At 38.8% G+C, this 18,507-nt stretch overlaps 1 protein-coding gene and 1 long non-coding RNA gene across 6 annotated transcripts in view; both read right to left on the bottom strand.

Moving 5' to 3' along the window:
- The window catches only part of LOC137146262 (uncharacterized), a 33,255-nt gene extending 29,151 nt beyond the window's left edge, over window positions 1–4,104 (bottom strand). For both annotated transcript variants that reach the window (XR_010917884.1, XR_010917885.1), the window contains exon 1: window positions 3,895–4,104. This is a non-coding gene — a long non-coding RNA (uncharacterized lncRNA). The remainder of the gene's footprint in view (window positions 1–3,894) is intronic.
- A 6,225-nt stretch (window positions 4,105–10,329) lies between these two features.
- SALL3 (spalt like transcription factor 3) overlaps window positions 10,330–18,507 on the bottom strand; it is a 26,340-nt gene continuing 18,162 nt past the window's right edge. Inside the window, exons 3-7 of one of the 4 annotated variants that reach the window (XR_010917909.1) lie at window positions 17,952–18,292; window positions 16,272–16,526; window positions 11,988–12,068; window positions 11,380–11,497; window positions 10,330–10,547 (exon numbers count right to left, since the gene is read on the bottom strand). Coding sequence is in view for 3 of the 4 variants with exons in the window: in XM_067537526.1 (XP_067393627.1) it covers window positions 16,095–16,526; window positions 17,952–18,292 (773 nt within the window). In the remaining variant the exon portion in view is untranslated. Of the gene's footprint in view, window positions 10,548–11,379; window positions 11,498–11,987; window positions 12,069–13,464; window positions 16,527–17,951; window positions 18,293–18,507 lie in introns of those variants that run through there. The other 3 variants (XM_067537527.1, XM_067537526.1, XM_067537528.1) reach the window with 3 other exon arrangements.

Raw genomic sequence — 18,507 nt, 5'->3', positions numbered from 1 at the left:
CTTCCTCAGCTGAGACCCCAACTTTTCTCCCCATTTATCCCACCTATCAAACCCTCCCCTTGCTGCTGCCCCAAACCTCTTTCCCCCTACTCCCCCAGTCTTACATCACCTAATACCTCTCCCCTTCCAGGAAGCATTCACATGTCTGTTTTTTCCCCAAAAGACTTTGGGCACGTCTACACTATTCACCTACTTTGGTATAACCACATCACTCAAGGACGTGAAAAATCCACACCCCTGAGCGACAGTTATTCTGACTTTAACCATCCGTGTAGGCAGCACTGTGGCGGCGAGAGAGCTCCTCCTGCTGACATAGCTCCACATCTCGAGGTGATGGCATTATTAGGCCAACGAGAGAGCTCTCTCCCATCAGCTTAGAGCATCTTCGCCAGAAGCGCTACAGCAGCGCAGCTGTGGCAATGCAAGTTTGTAGTGTAGACCTGCCCTTAGACTACATTCTCCCCAAACTAAAATTGCCAACTATAACTCACAAATGGCAACCTCCAGCCACTCAATCCAAAACTTCTTTTGTTTTAGGGGTGACCTTGGGATTAGTTGTGTTAACTGAAAGGCAAGTTCACAGCCATCAGTCTCAAGCAAATCTGTGATTCGTCTAGAGAGACAAGGTGGGTGAGATAATAATCTTTTATTGGAACAGCTTCTGTTAGTGAGAGAGACAAGCATTCATCTAATCATTAGTACCTCTCAATTCAACAGTACAAGGCAGCAGAAGGAAACCAGCTTTTGGGCCACCTGTAATTCTGGAACCCCTTGGTCACTAACACTACCCTGTGCACCCAAATTTCAAAGCAATCCCAAGTAACTGTTCAGATTTTAGAGCACTTAGAAGAACCAAGCTTTAAAGCATATGAAGTGGCAGGAAGGAAGACCTCTGGCTGTTTTTCTGTATAGGCACATGCACACTCTAAAAAATGTACATTTTCCTAATTACAATTCTCAGTTTGGGTCCCCCAAGGATTCAGTGGGTACCATCCACTACCTTGATAAACACTTGACAGACTGAGACCATTTTCACACCAACAGTTTGATGTGAGCAAAAAGCCCACCTTCAAACTTTTTGAAAACTGGCTTTTTTTTTGGTGGGGGGCTTATATCTCTGTAATTACTATTTTAAATAACCCCAAATTAGGTGCACTAACCCTAATTTACCCTCACCCCAGGCACCCCAAATTTCAAAGGAGTCTGACTAAGCATGTCAATTTTAGAGGACTTAAAAGGTCAACCTTTAAACAGAAGTCATGATGCAACCTTAACTATAGTGCACTGCAGTGTCATGACAATATACGCCCATGTCACTGAGAGGAGAACATGGCCTATTAGTGTAAATATAGAAACATTTTCTAAGTGTTTTGAAAGGTGAAGTATCCTAACATTCACACAGAATCAAGCTAAGAGAAAAATGCATCATCCATGATCCTGCCTTTCCCTCCACAGGAAGGCTTCCAAAAGGAACCTGATAACAGTGAGATAAAGAGCCTGATTTTCTGCAGTTGTAACTGAGGCAAAACTCACTGGGAATTTTGTCTGGTTTAGGCTTAGAGGATCAGTTGCCAAATATGGTAAAATAGACCAAGGAACTCAGATACTGGCTTAATCTAATGGTGCGTGACGGGGAAAAATGGTGCATGATCTGCATCATTCTAAGAATCTGAATGTTATCGTATCAGAGAGGAGAGTGTCAGATGTCTAACCAAACAGAAATAGTCGAATGTTAGGTGCTTGGTATTTTTCTAAAACGTATCTTTCACATAGTACTATCTGCTGAAGCGTGACAATGAGTGTGCCAAGATAGAGAGGTTCAGATAATCCACTTTTAGGCAGATTGCGTTTCACTGAGTACCTTTTGGTACCAGCACAGCATTGGAACTATAGAAGACCAAGAAGGTGCACAAGCATTTTGGGGTGCATTAAGCAAGGCCATGACCTCATGTTCATATTAATTACATACACTGCTTCTAATAATTCAGTAATTTATCGCTGTAAAGGGATAAAAATAAATTCTTAGTGCATAGAACAACATTCCAAGGAGCCAACTACCTATTGGTGGTATACAGCTGGACAGAAATAAAATATAGTTATGAAAAATATTCCCCAAATTATTAATCTGGCTTTGGATAGATAGTGAGATCTCTTACAAGAGCCTCAGCCATGCTGTTAAATTCTCATTTTGAAAACAGTAATACATCAATATAAAATGTTCACCTCCGCTCTGCCTCCGAGAAATAGCCCTGTCTCAGTTTGGCAGTACAGCATCATGATCTTTTCCCTGCTCTCTGGCCTTTCAGCAAGGTTTTGTTTTGGCTTCTTTGCCAAATCTCTGCTGTGCAGTCCAGCAACCAAGTACAGTATGGCTTGTGCATCCTAATCCAGATAGCAAGTTCCTACCTCATTAGCCCAAGAACGGCACCTCAGTACAGCTTCCCCAGCAGGATTTCAGCAGCCATATTCTGATTATGCCTCCTATTCGGTTGGCCTGTTTTCCTGTGGCTTGCTGAGTCTGACACTCAAGAAAGCTTAAAAACACCGGCTCCTCTGAAGATCTTGAGTGAAATGCACTCAAGCATTTTCCAGATAAATCAATGCTAAGGAGGCTGTATCAGTGTTCCACAACCTCAGAGGCTTAATGCCAGTACCTCAATTGGCAGCCACCTCTTGGAAACAAAAGCTGAATGTTTAGTGCTCCAACAGCCAGAATCCCGCTGCTGCCACAAACACGCTGAGGCTTGAGAAATGGATGACTCTGAGGAAATGGCATCACAGTCTTTTAACTTTTGTATTATTTTAGTGTTGTGTTGCTATTTTATTCTTTTCATTTGAATGGTCACTGTAGTGACTGGGCAGGCATTTTAAATGTTGGAAAGGATTTTCTTGTAAAAACATACTTTTTTGTGTTTTAAAAAGGTAAATAAATACCTTAGAAACAGATTATGGTAGATATGGGAATTGAGAGTAACCATCAACAGCACTTATTAAAAAGTAGGGAAGAAGTGATTTCTTTGGGCTAGGGAAATGTACAAAGAATGTTACTACACATTTATGCAATATATCCTCACCCTGAAAGAGAACATGATGACTGTTGTACTCACATTAGTGTTTCAGATGTGTTGGAATTACTTCTAGACCATTTAAAGATACTGCTAATGGAATTCAATACATCAGAAGAAATGCTGAAATCTCTTTAATTACAAAAGCTGAAAAAATACAAACTAAATATTGAACACACAGTGATTTGGAAGTCATGCCTGTGAAATTGTGCTCATTTTAGGATTTCAATTTAATTGTAATTTAGCCCAAAAGCCTATTCTAAATTTCAGATTAGCAGACTGAGCAACATAATTATGGGATCTCAAGTAAAAACAGAAAATAAGAGGATTACAATCAGATTTTGAAATTCTGTTATCTTGAAAATTCAACAAGATTTCAAGTGGAGCAGGTTGCCTTAGCAGTTTGCAGACATTCTCCCCCTTTTGAATGAAAGCTCAGCAGGTGACTTCAACATTGTTTAAAATATGGGAGTAATTAGCCATAACTGTAGGCAGGCATGTACCAAATATGACAAAGCATAACATTTTAATTTACCCACAGACAGTATGTATTATGACAACTGGCAAGAGCATTCTTCTTATTCCCCTTGAGATTTTTGTAATTGCATTGCTACGTAAGTGGGCCCACTAGATTAGAGTCCAGTAAAGCTCTTGCTGAAGTCAATAGAGTTTTTCTATTGACTTCATTGAATCTTGAGCAAGCCTCTAGTAAACCAACTGTGCATAATTCACCTCTCATGTTGATGTGAATTAGATAGGAGAGAATGCTCCAATCTACCAGGAATAAGGAAAAAAAAAAGCAGCAGTATAATAGAAATGAAATACATACCACCTAGAGAAGTCAGAGGTGCACCAACAGCAGCTAGATACAAAATGACCATAGTAAAGCTGCAGGAGTTTGGCTTTGCAAAATTTAAAGGGCCAGCCCCAGAAAGGCATACTCAGGAAAGAATTCAGATAGGAGGGCAACCCTACACTGTGGTGAGTTAGTAGGAGGCAGGTAGTTACAAAATATAGTGTTTGTGCAGAATGAGTTACTTGTGTGTATACTATCAATGTAAATAGGATATAATTCCACTTAACTCAAGGGTGTTACATCATTGTACATGAGAAGAGTTTGGGCCTTTTGAACATAGTAATATGTCTACTGTAGCAGATCATTGTTACTTAGACAATTCAGCAAGAGCACTAGATGGTTTACAGGCAAGTATAAAGACAAGGTCTGATGCTGAGGTGAGTGAGTAGTGGATTAGCCACTCTGGATTTCATTCTGATATCACTTACACCTGTATAAATCAGGAGCCACACCACGCGAGTCAATAGAGGTTCACCTGTGTAATAATGGGGTAAGAGAGATCGGAATCAAGCCATGTATGTCTATATTTCAAATGGTTAGCTTCCTTTGTGGCTGGAAGACTTCATTAGATGCTGACAGATGCAATCCTCATTTGTATTTTTGGAGGCAGGGGTTAAAATTCAGAAATCCTGACAAGTTTCCATTTATTCCCAGCACCTCAGCTGTGAACTGGAAAATATCCTGGGTATTGCCATGCCATCGACCACCCATCACCAAACACCCATCTTTGTTTCTAGAATTCCCATCTCAATAAATTAATGCCATAACAAAGGTTTTTAAACTCGAGCAAGGTTTTCCCTAGCTGGTCTAGATCCAGGGGGATATTTTAACTTGTAACCATGATTAGCAGCACATGACACATTTTTTCAGGGTCAGATTTTGATTTGTCCTAACTCAGCTCTTCAAACCCCTGTGTGTGGGCACATTAGGGTTCTCTGCACCATGGTTTGGTGGAGGCGGCAAGAGAGGGAACCAGGAGCTGGGGCTGTCTGGCCAGTACGCATCATGGAGCAAGTGGAAGTGGAAGGGCTGGACATTGACCTGACCCCACAATGCACCAGCCAGCAATGCTGAGCCCGTGTAGGGGAGAAGTAAGCAACACCCTTTGCAGGACTACTGTAAATTGCTTCTCCTCCCCATCCCCTTGTGCAGCAAGGTGAGTGAGGAGCAAGGATGGAATCTAAGCACACGTCTACACTTAGAACAATGCATCACCGCAGCTACACCAATGCAGCTACACTGCCATAACACTTAAGTGAAGACACTCCTTCCCCAATGGGAGAGCTTCTCCCACTGGCATAGTTAATCCACCTCCCTGAGAGGCAGCAGCTATGTTAACAGAAGCTCTCCCACTGATATAGTGCTTTCTACATGGGGGTTAGGTTGATATAACTACATCATTCAGGGATGTGGATTTTTCACACCCCTGCGCAACTTAGGTCTGTAGTGTACACCTGGCCTAATTATGGCATGATTCCTTCCTGGAGCTTCTCCTAGGGTGGAGCAGCTATTTGCCACCCAATAGTTTAGATATAAACTCAAGTCTCAATCTAACTCCATATATACTGGTGACTGGTCACTTGTGAAGTGTCATTGACATCCATTTCCCTGCATATAGTGTAAGGTGAATGGGTGGGCAATAAGACAAATAAGAGGAGTTTTGAAGACATAGGAGGGAGATTACAGATACAGGTAGAAAAAGAGGGGACAAATGATATACAGGATGAAAATAAACACAGATGGTGGAGGAGGGGAAAACAGAAAGGGAAAAATGTTTTGGTGTACATTGTATTATGTTAAATAGTGTTCCTCAAAATATGGACCCAAACCTGCAAACTTTACTTAGGAGAGCAGGACTATTTATGGGACTAAACATGGGTAACATTTTCAAAAATGCCTCAATCTTACAGGGTGGGATTCATGAGGACTTAGGGGTTGCAACACTGAATGTTGTGGCACCTAAAAATTAGGTACCTAGAAAATCAAAGGACAATACTGAAGATCCACAAAGCCTGAGTTAGGTGCCTAGGCTCCCTATACAAAGAATGGAGAGAGATAAGTACCTAAGAATGCGAGCCACAAAAGCCATTAAGGGGAATCCCCAGTGGGGAACCGCCTACACGAGCCAATGGGAGATGCAGATAAAGAGGGTATGTCTTAGGCCAAACCCACTCACAAAAATAGGTGCCTATGTCTGGGCTGCAGGAGGTGCTTATCTCTGCTAGTGATCCATGAATAGGAACCTGCTGCCTGGAGTCAGGCGGTTTAAGTGCCTGAGGCATTTCTTGTGGGAATGAATTAGGTGCCTGTCTCATGCCATACAAAATGGGGTTGGGGTTGGGGCTGGAGCTGGTGCCACCCACCTACTAGCTTTTATCTCAGAAGGTCTATCGCTTACCTGGAATGTGGGAGACACCGGTTTAATCCCCCCTTTACGGCCTGAGGGAGAGAAATAATTTGAACGTGAGTTTGCCACTATTCAAGAAAGGGATCTAAGCACTGAGCTATGGGATATTCTGATGTGGGGCACTCTCGGTCTCTCTTGTTGCAGCTATTCCACTCTAGATAAATAATAAAAGAGTAATTGGAATGGAGAGACAGGACCCTGGGTCTGCCACCTTCCAGATAGGTGCCCTGACCACCCAACTGTAGTCATTCTCCCTCTCTGTCTGGCTCAAAGACTATCTAAGGATTTATTCACAGTGGCCTGGTCATTGGGCCAGAGAGGGGGAGTGAGAATGATTCTGCAGTCCAGTGGTTAGGGCATCCACCTGGAAGGTGGAAGTCTCTAGATCCAATCACTCTTTATTTATCCATAGTGAAACAGCTTCAACAAGAGAGACATAGGGTGCCATCAGAAGGTGGGCAGCCCCTCTTCCTATGGCTGGATTTTGAATGGGACCCCATTCTGTAGCCTTGCCCAGAGGCCACCAACTAGATGAAACCCCATGTGTTACTGAGGCCGACAAAAGCCTGGTCTTCCCCTGGTTCATGAATTGATCTGGGACTTAGCCAGAAGATAGCTACCTGGGTGCCTAGAAGGAGCAGCAGGGGGCATGTGCCAGGGTCTAAAGCTTAATCGCACAGGGATGTTTTTTAGCAGAAATGTAGACACCAGGTGAGTTTAATGTATGCCCACAGGGTTAGGTGGCAGCCAGAGGGGAGTTGTGCACGGCATCTCTGTGATCCATAAAAGGACTTAGGCATCTAACTCTGGAGTTTAGGCACCTAAGTTGCTTGATGGACCACACCCTAAGTTCCTACTTCCTACTTTGAAAACAGGGTGTAAGTCCTAAATCATTTAGGCACTTTTGAAATTTTACCCAATTTGCCTAAAACTTTGCAGAATCGGGCCCCAGGGCTGTAGCTGGATGCTACTGTCATAGCTCTGGTGAGGTGAAAAAATCACTACCCAAATGTATTATTCCTGCAGTCTTTGTCCTCACAAAACTCAGGCTGGCTTCAGTGGGAAATACAGGCATGTGAGGCTGTCAGGTAAGGCCTATTAGACTGTCTCAAGCAAATTAGGAGTACATTAGTCCTTCTATATTATAATTTACTTTCAAATTGTTTTTTAAATATTGTGATAGTATCCTAAACTGTTACATTTTCTATTGCCTTTGATTACGGTATAATGCCTCTGTTTGTGCATTGCATTCTTATTATGCACACAGTACTGGCGTCAGATGCTTTTCATATGGTAGTTGTCTCTTTGGCTCTTCTCTAGCACTGTGGATATATACAGAACCAGTTCTTTACCTGGACATATCCATGTCTTTGATAATTTATTTCTGATAAAAGAACTGTTCCCTCTATTTGTTAAAGAGCATTTGTAGAAAATGGGCCCAATCCTTAAATGCTTACTCCTGCAAACTCTTTCTTGTGTGAGTAGTTCCACTGAAGCCATGATCATGTTTAAATTTATTCTTCGTCCCCATTTGCTTGTTGTGATATGAAAAAAACCTTTTGGCTGGGTAATTTTAACTTGGAAATGTGATTTTGGTAAATCAAATAAATGACCATTTAAAAAAAAAATCTAAGTGTGAAAGATACAAAATTAATCTGGAAATATGTCAATCTGAAAAATCTGCCAGTAACCCATCGTTGTGAAAGCTCTAGGAAAAGAGAACTACTTGGATGGATAATAGTTGTTGGATTAGACTCAGAGTAACTTCTAGTGCATTCATTTGCACATCTGTCTGAGGGTTGAATTCAAATTGGACAAACACTTCAAAATTTCTACCTATTAGTCATAGTAATTCCGCCATCGTGTCTCTTGTTGAGTGATCCTTTACTCCACGAACAATTCTATTGATATCAGTGGGGATACTCCTGGAGTAAGGTACTAGATGTGAGTAATGGTGGCACAACCTGACCCCAAGAATAAAAATGATTCCAACCAGAATACAAAACCAGATGTGTGTGCCACGTAAACCTAAAACTTTCTAAAGTGAACCAGTGAAGAGAATATATATGTACTTGCACAAAATGCAATAAAAAAATGTAAGTGTCTGAGAGCTAAACATGAAAGTGATGTGGTGTTCCATTGCCTCAGACAGAGCACTTGGAAAATGCTTCCTGGAGTGTTCTGATGTCTGTGGGAATGCATAAACTGCCCCCACCCTTTTAAAGAGTGCAACATAGTCTCCTCTGTGGCTGCCTACCAATTGCTGGGGGAGTTCAGCCATGACTCAGGCGAAGGGGATCCATAGTCCTACCTACTTCCTAGCTTTCCCCTTTTTGGACAAGCTGCTTCCATAGGGGAGCAACTTGATAGTACCTCCTGTATGCCCCCGAATACAGGGCTTGAAATCCTGGCTGGTTCATTTATAGACTTGTGCAGTGGGGGAAAGGAATGAGACTCCTCCTCACTCCTTCCCCTACCCCATTGCACAGTTATGTAAAGGCTAACCACAATCTATCCTTGGAATGCTGATTTTGAAACAGGACTGTAGATCATATAATTCAAACACATACATATTTATAAACACACAGCCAGATTCTATTGGCCTTACTCACATGGAATAGTACAGTTCTTTGAGAGTAGCTCCATTGATTTGATTTGGATTAACTGTATTTTGTAGTATTTGTTATCCACAGTTAGTTAACAATATCCATATCTGGCCCCATAAGTAATATTAGCCATGGACTGCAGTGGAATTTTGTAACAGATGTCACCGGAAAACTCAAAGGCACAAAATGTACAGAAACTGTTTCAAGATTTAGAAATATTTTTAAAGGGTTTCTAAAATATTTTGAGCCCACTGATGGCCCAAGACTACTACACTTTACTCATGTTTAAGAGAAATCTGACCGATTTAAATAACCTTGCAGAGTAAAGTACTACTCAGCATAATTATGGCAGAACTGGACCCTAAATGAACGAATGAATAAATAAAAGAAAAATTCTAACTGTTGAGCAATCTAGAAGGAACACCAGTGTCCATTTAATAGACAATTGTCAGGTGAAAATTTAGACCGAAAACCTGTTTTACTTCAGAATTGTTCTAATCTGTAATGGCATGTTCTCTCCATTCAAAATATCTGTTTATAACTGCCCACTATGCTCGTGAGAATATTTTTAAAAACAATTTTATTATATAACACGTATTGGATATTTATGGAAACCAAGTGGAAATGCACCCACATCTATCTGTGGGCATATCTATTTTTGTGCAATCCTCCTAATATAGGCTCATGCAAAACAGGTAACAGCAAGCAAATACCAGCACAGGTGTTCAGTTACTCATTTTGCCTACACAGAAGCATACACCCACTAATTTATGAGTGTATTTATGGAAACCAGATGAAAAGTGTTATTGTTACAGAACAAGTATCAGTTAACAGCTCTAGTGACAGAATCAGCAATGCTGGTTCACAAACAAGGAAGTCAATGCTGGTTCACAAACAAGGAAGTAAGCAAAATAGAGACATGTTAGCTTGTACTCTATAAGAAACAGACAAGTGAAAATATCAGTATCAAGGAAAGGAATTTTCTAGATTCTAGAGACCAGATTTTGCCATCATTGCTCACACTGAGTATTACCTGATTCCATGACTAGTTCCATGGGACTGACAAAGTATGGCAATACTCAACATGAATAAGGGTGATAGAATCTAGTCCTAGAAGGGTTTCTTAAACAAGACAAAAATTATTCAGAGGACAAGAAAGTAAAAGTATATATAACTGGGCTAATACATTTAGTCAGTGAACAGTGAGAGAATGACAGCATAATATTTTGAATAAGATCATTAACTTGTGTACTGTCTTATCTACTACAAAATTATTAAATATATCATGCCATTTGGGAAACAGATTGTTTTCTGTATTACATCCAAATGATCACAAGCAATTACATTTGGAATGATTTAATTAAATATTTATTTTAACATTTCTATTGTGCACAATGTATGACTCATTTGATATAATAAATTGTTTCAACATAACTTAGGTTATGACCTTTATGACTCAGTAAAAGCTTTTAACATTTGTGATTTAGGAACACCAGTGAATATAAATATAACCGTTTTGTAACAATATGCCGTATCTCTTGTCATGATTCCCAGTTTATCTTCCTTTATTGAGGATTGAGATTGCATGGTAATATTTTTAGTTGCATCTGAAACTGATGAGAATTGAACAAAAATATTAACACATTTTGGAATTTAATTCTATGCAACTCAAGTAACTTTAAAAAAAAATATATGCGTTCATGTGTATTATATTTTTGTGTGTATGTATATATTACATATACACTGACACATACACTTAACAGCAGAAGTACAGTAGAGTACCACTGATAACAACTTGATTCTTGATTAGCCATAGAAAATTGCTGTGCCTTTTACCTTTTTTTTTAAAATGGTAATCAATGTAAGCTCAAAATAAATTGAAATGCCAGATAAATCTCTGCCACAGTCTAAGACTGATAATCAGTTTAGAAAACCTAAATCATTGAGTTAAACCCACTAGAATTATGAAACGGATACTTGATAATGGAATACAGCTGTGGAAAAATGGTATTGGGTATAATTTCATATCAATCCTAACTATATGAGTGTACAACACTTAGCATAATTCTGCTTGGGATCTTTAGGCCCTATCAGAATACAAATAAATAACGTATGTACTATAAACTCTCTAAAATGAGTGATAATACTTAACACTTTCCATCTTCGATCCCCACTGAAGCTGAGGGCATTCAGCCCCTTACAGAATCAGATCCTAAGTGACTTACCCATAGCCCTACTTTAGCATGACACCTAGTGCCAGGAGTAGAACTCAGGGAGTTTCCAGCTGCCTGAATTGCCCCAAAGGATTGAGCCATGCAGCCTCATGTAAAAAAATAAAGGTACTGCACATCAGTCCTGCAATACAGTTTTTTCTTGGCATAAGGCTGCTGACACCTTTGGTATTTGAGAAGAGAAGGAACAGTCTTTGACTATTAGCTAGATTACCTTGTTCAATAACATCATAGCAAAATCCTCACAAGATGCACTGTGTTCCAGTGTAATAATTGCAAAGCTTTCATTTTCATGGTCTTATATTCAAAATCCAGTGACTCTCTACACAAAACTGAGTGAAAAAACCATCAATTACTTACATGATCATAATCATGATCAAGTTTTGTTAATATAAAGTATGGATTAAAGGACACAGCCATTCTGTTTATGTCCAAAATTAGGCCTTCTTTAAATTGTGATAATCTGATAGAGAGTTGTTTTGGTTGGTTTTTTGTTTGTTAGTTTGGGTTTTTTTTAAGTCCAGCACTGCATTGCCCAGAACTTTTCTAACAATAGCTGTCTTTTTGATGGTATCTAAAAAATAAAAGGGCCTAATTCTGCTCTCTCTCACAGCAGTGTAAATCAGGAATAACTCCAGTGAAGTTAATGGGGATACAGTGGTGTAAAAATGGTGTAAGTGAAGTTAAGATCAGGCCCTATACCTGTTACAACATTCGCGGCTGCTCTACCTCAGCAAATAACTAAAAAATGCCACAGTTACATATAAAGGAAAGACCCTGAATGACATGTTTGTTAGTGTACCCCTAGGGCTATGCACATACCTGATTATATCACTGATGACTTTGCCATTCATTGTGTTAGTGTTACACACAGATGTAAATAGCAGGCAACTCTTTTGACTTCTGCAGAATTAGAGAAAGAGGAAAAAATAAAAACACAATATCCTCCAGATGACAGCATAAATGCAGAGAAACAAATACAAGGCAACCAAAATGGCTTCTGTAGCTTTAGAAGAACAAAATATTTGCCGAGGAAGGACAAAGTAGGTAGGGGAGTATCTTTTATATTTAAGCTTTAGAGGGATAACAAATACAAAAGATTTTTAAAAAAAATACATGTAAAAGTAGTTAAAAGAGTCATTTGATTTGTTGGAAGCGTTAATGCTTTTATAATGTAGGGTTAAAAGTGCAAATGAATGTTTTTAAAGGGTTACTGGTATTCATATTACATTTTTTTGCCTTGTTTTACAAAACAAAATCCACAGGCAGCCTTTGATCTGTCCATGCCAATTCCGTATGGGTCTATTTTTAAATATATATTGCACAGCAGCCAAAAAGAGCATCAATTATATCTGAATTTTTTTTATTATTCATTGTTTAATACCTTCCTAATGTATATTCTTATATGTTTAAAAATGAAATGGCCAAGCCTTCTGATTTTGTCCTTTTTATTTGGAATACTAATATTTCTTCCATTATTTTTTGAATAGAGCTGTAATTAGCATAGTATTTAGTTTTCTTCTTTGTTTGCACATCACATCATCCATTCACTGCACAGCTCATGCTTTTAGAGAGTTTTCTGCTGTTGCTGCTCAACAGAGGGAGCTCACACCTTATTTGTGTAGGTCCTAGAAAATAGAGGATCTTTATACCAAGATTTTTGGAAACTGACTAGTGCATTTGTTTTTAAATGCAGTGGACAGTCATCACCTCCAGACTATAGCAGTCTAAAGGTTGGTCTAATGTGAAGTCTTAGTTTCTGACTCAGCAAGATATTTAAGTATGTGCTTAACTTTAAGCAGAGGAGTAGTCTTATTGAAGTCAATGGACATATTCTTGTGCTTAAATGCTTTGCTAGATCAGAGTCACAAAAATGTACAGGTTTCAACATTAAGCACCAACTGGTTTGAATTAACAGATGAGGGCTGTGATATAGATGAACCCCAATGTGTTTATTATTTGAATTACTGCTAATCAATTTGTTTCCAAATCCCGTATGCAACATTGCTTGGGTAACAGGTAGCTTATACAAGTGACCTGAACAGAACTTTTTAAAAATGTAGATAGAAACTGATAAGTGTTTTGACACAGCAGTGCTTCCAAGTGCTGTTTTTCCCTCTCCAAAACACCTCTTCTTTCCCTGTTCCAGCATTAAAATGTTTTTAGCAGTCTGCAATTTTTATTGTAAGCCATGGCTTTAATATTTCTGCATTTAAGGATAATTAAGAGACATTCAAATAGTGCTTGAATATAAGGTATCAACCTTATTCTGACTTGCAGGTGCACCAATTAAAAGTCATTGACATCATTCTGCTGTAAGTAACCTTATTCTCGTATCTGACTCCGGTATTAGAAAAATCAAGGAACGCAATTCAGAAATAATATTACATCCTGCATTTTATTCAATTCATATGACAAAAATAGTAACCTAGACTAAGACATCCATTTCAATCAGTAGATGTGTCAAGCCAACAAGATTTAATAATAAAAAATATTGGATCTAGGTAACAATTCCCAGCTGGTTCAGGGAGGCTCCTAGCCCTACATGGTATCGCAGTATAAAAATAGTGTCTCTCTTCACCATGCAGAGAGGAATGACCTAACCCTGAATACAAAAGGGGTCAGTCTGACTGTACCATCATCAACCATCTTATTTACAACACTTTACATCTCTTTTTTTAAGTTATACACATCCTTTAGGGAGAAGAGATAATACTACATGGTACCAAATACTAACAAAAAGATCACACAAAAATGACACAGATAAATAAAAACATTCAATTGCTGAAATACAGCAACATTAAGCCACCTCAGTTTTCTTTTTTCCCAATGCTTTGAAACACCCGCAAATAACCCACATACTGTGGTCAAAGATGTTACATTATAGGGATGTTTTGTATATCTATCTATCTCTATAATATATATATATCATCACTGTAGAAAACAGAGCTGTATAGTTCATTGTTCATTTCCAACAGAAACAAACGGCTAATAAGTCTTCAAAATTCTTTTCATTCAATTACATGATGGCAGAAATAGTCCATCCTCTTACAGTAATGGTTTTTGTTGTATAAGAAAGAGATTGTCCTATTTTTCAGTCTCAACTGAGAAGACCTCACTGTCTGATTCTTTCTTCAGGGGCATAAAACTCCTTGTGCTGTTACCCAGCTACCCATAATGTCCCTTGAACAATTTTGCCGGACAGAAGTTCATAGTGTCAGACTCCACCATACTTGTAATGCACAAAAATGAGGTAGTACACAAAACATTTACTGTTCAAGTTTTGATTAAGCCCCAGCCTTCTAGCTTAAGAGTGGAACCATTCCCTTTATTTACTTGGTGTAATTTAAACAATGTAATAAACATAAAATTATATTAGAATAATCAGAGTACATTGTGCTTTGTAGTAATCTGAGATAATCAGGAAGAGTTGGGAATCAATTCAGAATATTTTAAGGTTGTGACTGATCATACAGCCAAACACTTTATATTTTGTTCCCAGTTATGTTGTGCACAATACCAGTGCTATTAGGCAGTCAACGTCTCGCTTGTGGGTGTGTGAGAAAGAGACAGAACAGATTACAGTAAAATTAAACCTACACAATGTTCTCTTTAGTCTATCCTAGGCTTAGCACTGATATCACACTCCTCAAATGAATTTATCAAAATTCTGTTGGGGATGGTCACATTTTTAAATGGGCTTTGTAGAAAAGTTAAATGAGTCATTTCAATTTAGAAAACGGCAGGCCCCATTTTACTTAAGGATCTGACAGTTCTCGGTGGTTTTTCTGTTTAACTAACATAGGTCTCTCATATTGTTTGACCTTATGGCAAAACAAGAAACTGTAACAGTTTTTTCCCCATTTTCCTTAAGTCAAAGTACTATTTATAAAATAGTTTACATCTTTGTTCAGTTTCAAATTATAGACAAACCTCCCTAATACAAAATACTAAAAGTGCAATAGTATAAATTAAGAGTTTGCAACCACATTATACAAACATTACCTTTTTATTGTACAGCTTTGATAACATGAAATATTTACTCACAACTGTTTATAATGTTGTGAATAATTTATGGTGATAAGGTTTGTCTGTAACTTGTTTTCCAATCATTGAGTTAAAGTCCACACTACATTTTTCATTTAATAGAACAACTGTCCACATAGCAGCTACAAATATTTAAATTAAAAAAAAAAAAAAAAGGTTTGTTACTGACAGGTACTTGCACATGAAAAGCATGCTATCTTTCCCATAAAACTTCACAATTTTGCCTGCATTGAAATAAACCACTTATTCATAGTAAAACAAATTTGCTTTTTAAAAAAAAAAAAATCACATAGCCAGATGTATTTTGCGGTACAAAAGCTTCATTTAAGGTTGGGCCAAGTATATTGTCTGTTACCCGCATAATCTTAACTTTATAAATACTACAGACAAGGATACTGTAATAATACACACAGCATTGGGGTACTAAATCACTTATTTAAGATTAAGATTCCTAAAAACATAGTTCAAGTTTCTAACTAATTTGAACAAAACCAGCAAATAAGTTTGACAGGAATGTCATAGTGAAGCCCCCTTTTCTCAGTTGATATTAATTTTTAAGAAGCAAAGTGGACGTAGTCTAGCCTCTTTCTGTCCCTAATGCAGTTATCCAATGATTTTTTTGTTTTGTTTTTGTTAACTTAAATTAAAAAGGTTTTAAAGTTCTCAATAACAGTCAAACTCACTGTTGAAAGAAGTACCATGCAGATCTTGCAACACAACTTTTCAGCAGCCACAAAGTTACGTATTTCTGCTATGGGTAAAATTTGAAAGGGAACCTATGTATTTAGGTCAGGAAACTAATTTTAACTTCAAAAACTGTACATGAAATAGAACAAATGTTGTGTTGAGTAGTGGTCCAACAGTTATTTGTACTGAATGCTTTTAATTAATGCCAATCTCTTTATTATCCTCAATAAATCTTGTGAATGGACGACTGGCTCCAGTTTCAGAACTTGCTTTGTCCAAACCAACAATGGGAGGGCTGCTGCCAGTGCGAGCTTTGTCCATGCCACTGGTAATGTTACTTAAAGGTGGAATGGCACTTCCACCTAAACTTACGGGGAGCTGGGGAATGCCTCCGTTCTGTATGACAGAAATCTCATTGTTCTTCATAGCAAGTCCGTTAGTGATAGCTGCAGCATACTGATTCCAAAAATTTGGGTCAACATTCATTGCCCGAGCTGCCAAATCCTTTTGGAACATTTCAGAAAACTTCAGAGCATCGCCACCTAACAAAGCCATTGGGTTTTCCACGGATAGTCGACGACCACGTCTTGCAGGGGCGTTATTCCACATATGAGTTCCCATGTGAACCTGTATAGAAAATAGAAATGAGAAACATCTACAAATTAGCAAATTCCAATAAGCTAGTTGGTCTGAATATTTGGTATAGCAATTAAAATAAGACATAATTTAAAGTGAAAAAAGGCATCCTTCAGCTCACATTTAATTCATTACATTTTAATTATTTGGCTAAGCAGTATATGTAAGGACAATGGAAATTGTAGTCCATATTAAAACTTTTGTTAAAAAAATTAATGTAAGTCATCAACCTATATATGTTTCTTTTCACTGGCAACAAATACAATGCTACAACAACAAAGAACATGAATCCTTCAGGTTAGACAATTTCAGATGCCAACTGGAAGTTCTGACATGCATAAAAACACAAGACCACCTTGAACATTAGTAGGCCAAAGGGACTCTAAGAAGTCTTAAGCATCTTACCCCATCTAACTGTTATTTCTCTGCCCTTGACCTTTTCCCCTCCTCTTGTCTTTCTATCCTCTGTTTTCTTAATATTTCTCTGGACACTATTCCACTTGTTCTTATTCTCTTTCCTCAAACGTAATATCATTTTAAAAATATTTTTGGGACACTTACTAAGGCACATGGTCCCTGGTACCTCTAACCTCCTGATGCTTACCTGGGTTGTGGAGACAAGAGATGGTGCTCCTGTGATACCTCGTTTTATATCACTGGGTTACCAGTTTACCAACCTGCATCGTGACACGTGCACTACAGGCAGAGTGGAAACTGAACTGTATAACAGAGGCATCCCAGTAAGCTCTGAGTCACTGCAGGAGCACTGCTTATAGTCTTACCACATATCAGCAAGAGGAAAGCAGCAGCAGAGTTGGACCTTAACAACTGAAAGGTGCCCATAACATTTTTTTAATTACTTTCACATATGGGTAGGTCTTCTATTAGGAAGAGTTTGCGAATCATCTCCGCCTACCATCCTCCTCGGCAACCACATACACAATTACATAGAATACAGGTTAAAATTGCTCAGGGCCTGTCACAGGATTCTGTGTCACTCCTAGCTCTTTGCAGTGATTTGTGCTTTATTTCTTTGCACCTTTTTTACATAGCAAGCATATTTCACACCACTGTTCCACAAGGATTGCACAAATGCAAAACACAGATAGTTTCTATGAGACTCAGGTGTGCACCACCATGAGTCTTGTCGTATATGTGTATGCAAGCTCTTGGAGCTGCTTTTGAAGTACACAGAAATGTGCACCCACAAATCAGAGGGTAGGATCGAGCCCTGATTCTTTAAACAAGACAGGAGCATGAAACAGCACCATACAATAAATGTTTTCTTTAGCTTCTCTTGCCTCCTGGCCTCGATGACAACAACAAAATGAGAGCCTGCTAAGTTCAAATGTAGCATGTTTTTAAACCCCACATTCCTTACAGTTGTGTTTGAGATTTGAGAGTTTTTCTTCTTACCTTAAGATTCCCTTTTGTGGTAAAAGCTCTACCACAGATTGTGCAACCAAATGGCTTTTCACCAGTATGGGTGCGTTCGTGTATCTGTAGTGCACTTGCTGAGGAGAAGGTCTTCCCACACGATTGACAGTTGTGTTGCTTAGGAGTTCGACGTGGTGGGGGTGCCAGCATAGGAGTGATGCCTGGACTCATCACTGTCTGTGGTGCAGCAGGAACCTGGATTCCAGCTGGCAGCGAGGGAACCTCACCCAGTGAGATCGGCTTGCTGTGACCATTCACTTCCATTTTGATCATGGTAGGCGCAGTGCTGGTGACCAGGCTAGGAGTACTTTGGCTGGGACCTAGAGTAAAGTTGGGTTCAAATAACTGAGAAGGCAGCTCTTTTAATTTGTGCGTCAGTAAGTGCTGTTTTAAATTACCCATAGTGGAACACCCACGATTGCAGACTGTACAAACAAATGGACGTTCTTTAGTATGGCTGCGGTAGTGAATTTCCAATGCACTCTTGCAAGCAAAAGGCTTGCCACAGATATTACAAACAGTACTTTTAAACTTA

Source organism: Emydura macquarii, unplaced genomic scaffold (assembly GCF_026122565.2).
Source record: "Emydura macquarii macquarii isolate MOO-44397 ecotype Brisbane River unplaced genomic scaffold, CSIRO-AGI_Emac_v2 contig_431, whole genome shotgun sequence".
Lineage (NCBI taxonomy): Eukaryota > Metazoa > Chordata > Testudines > Chelidae > Emydura > Emydura macquarii.
This window is presented reverse-complemented; position numbering and strand designations above follow the sequence as displayed.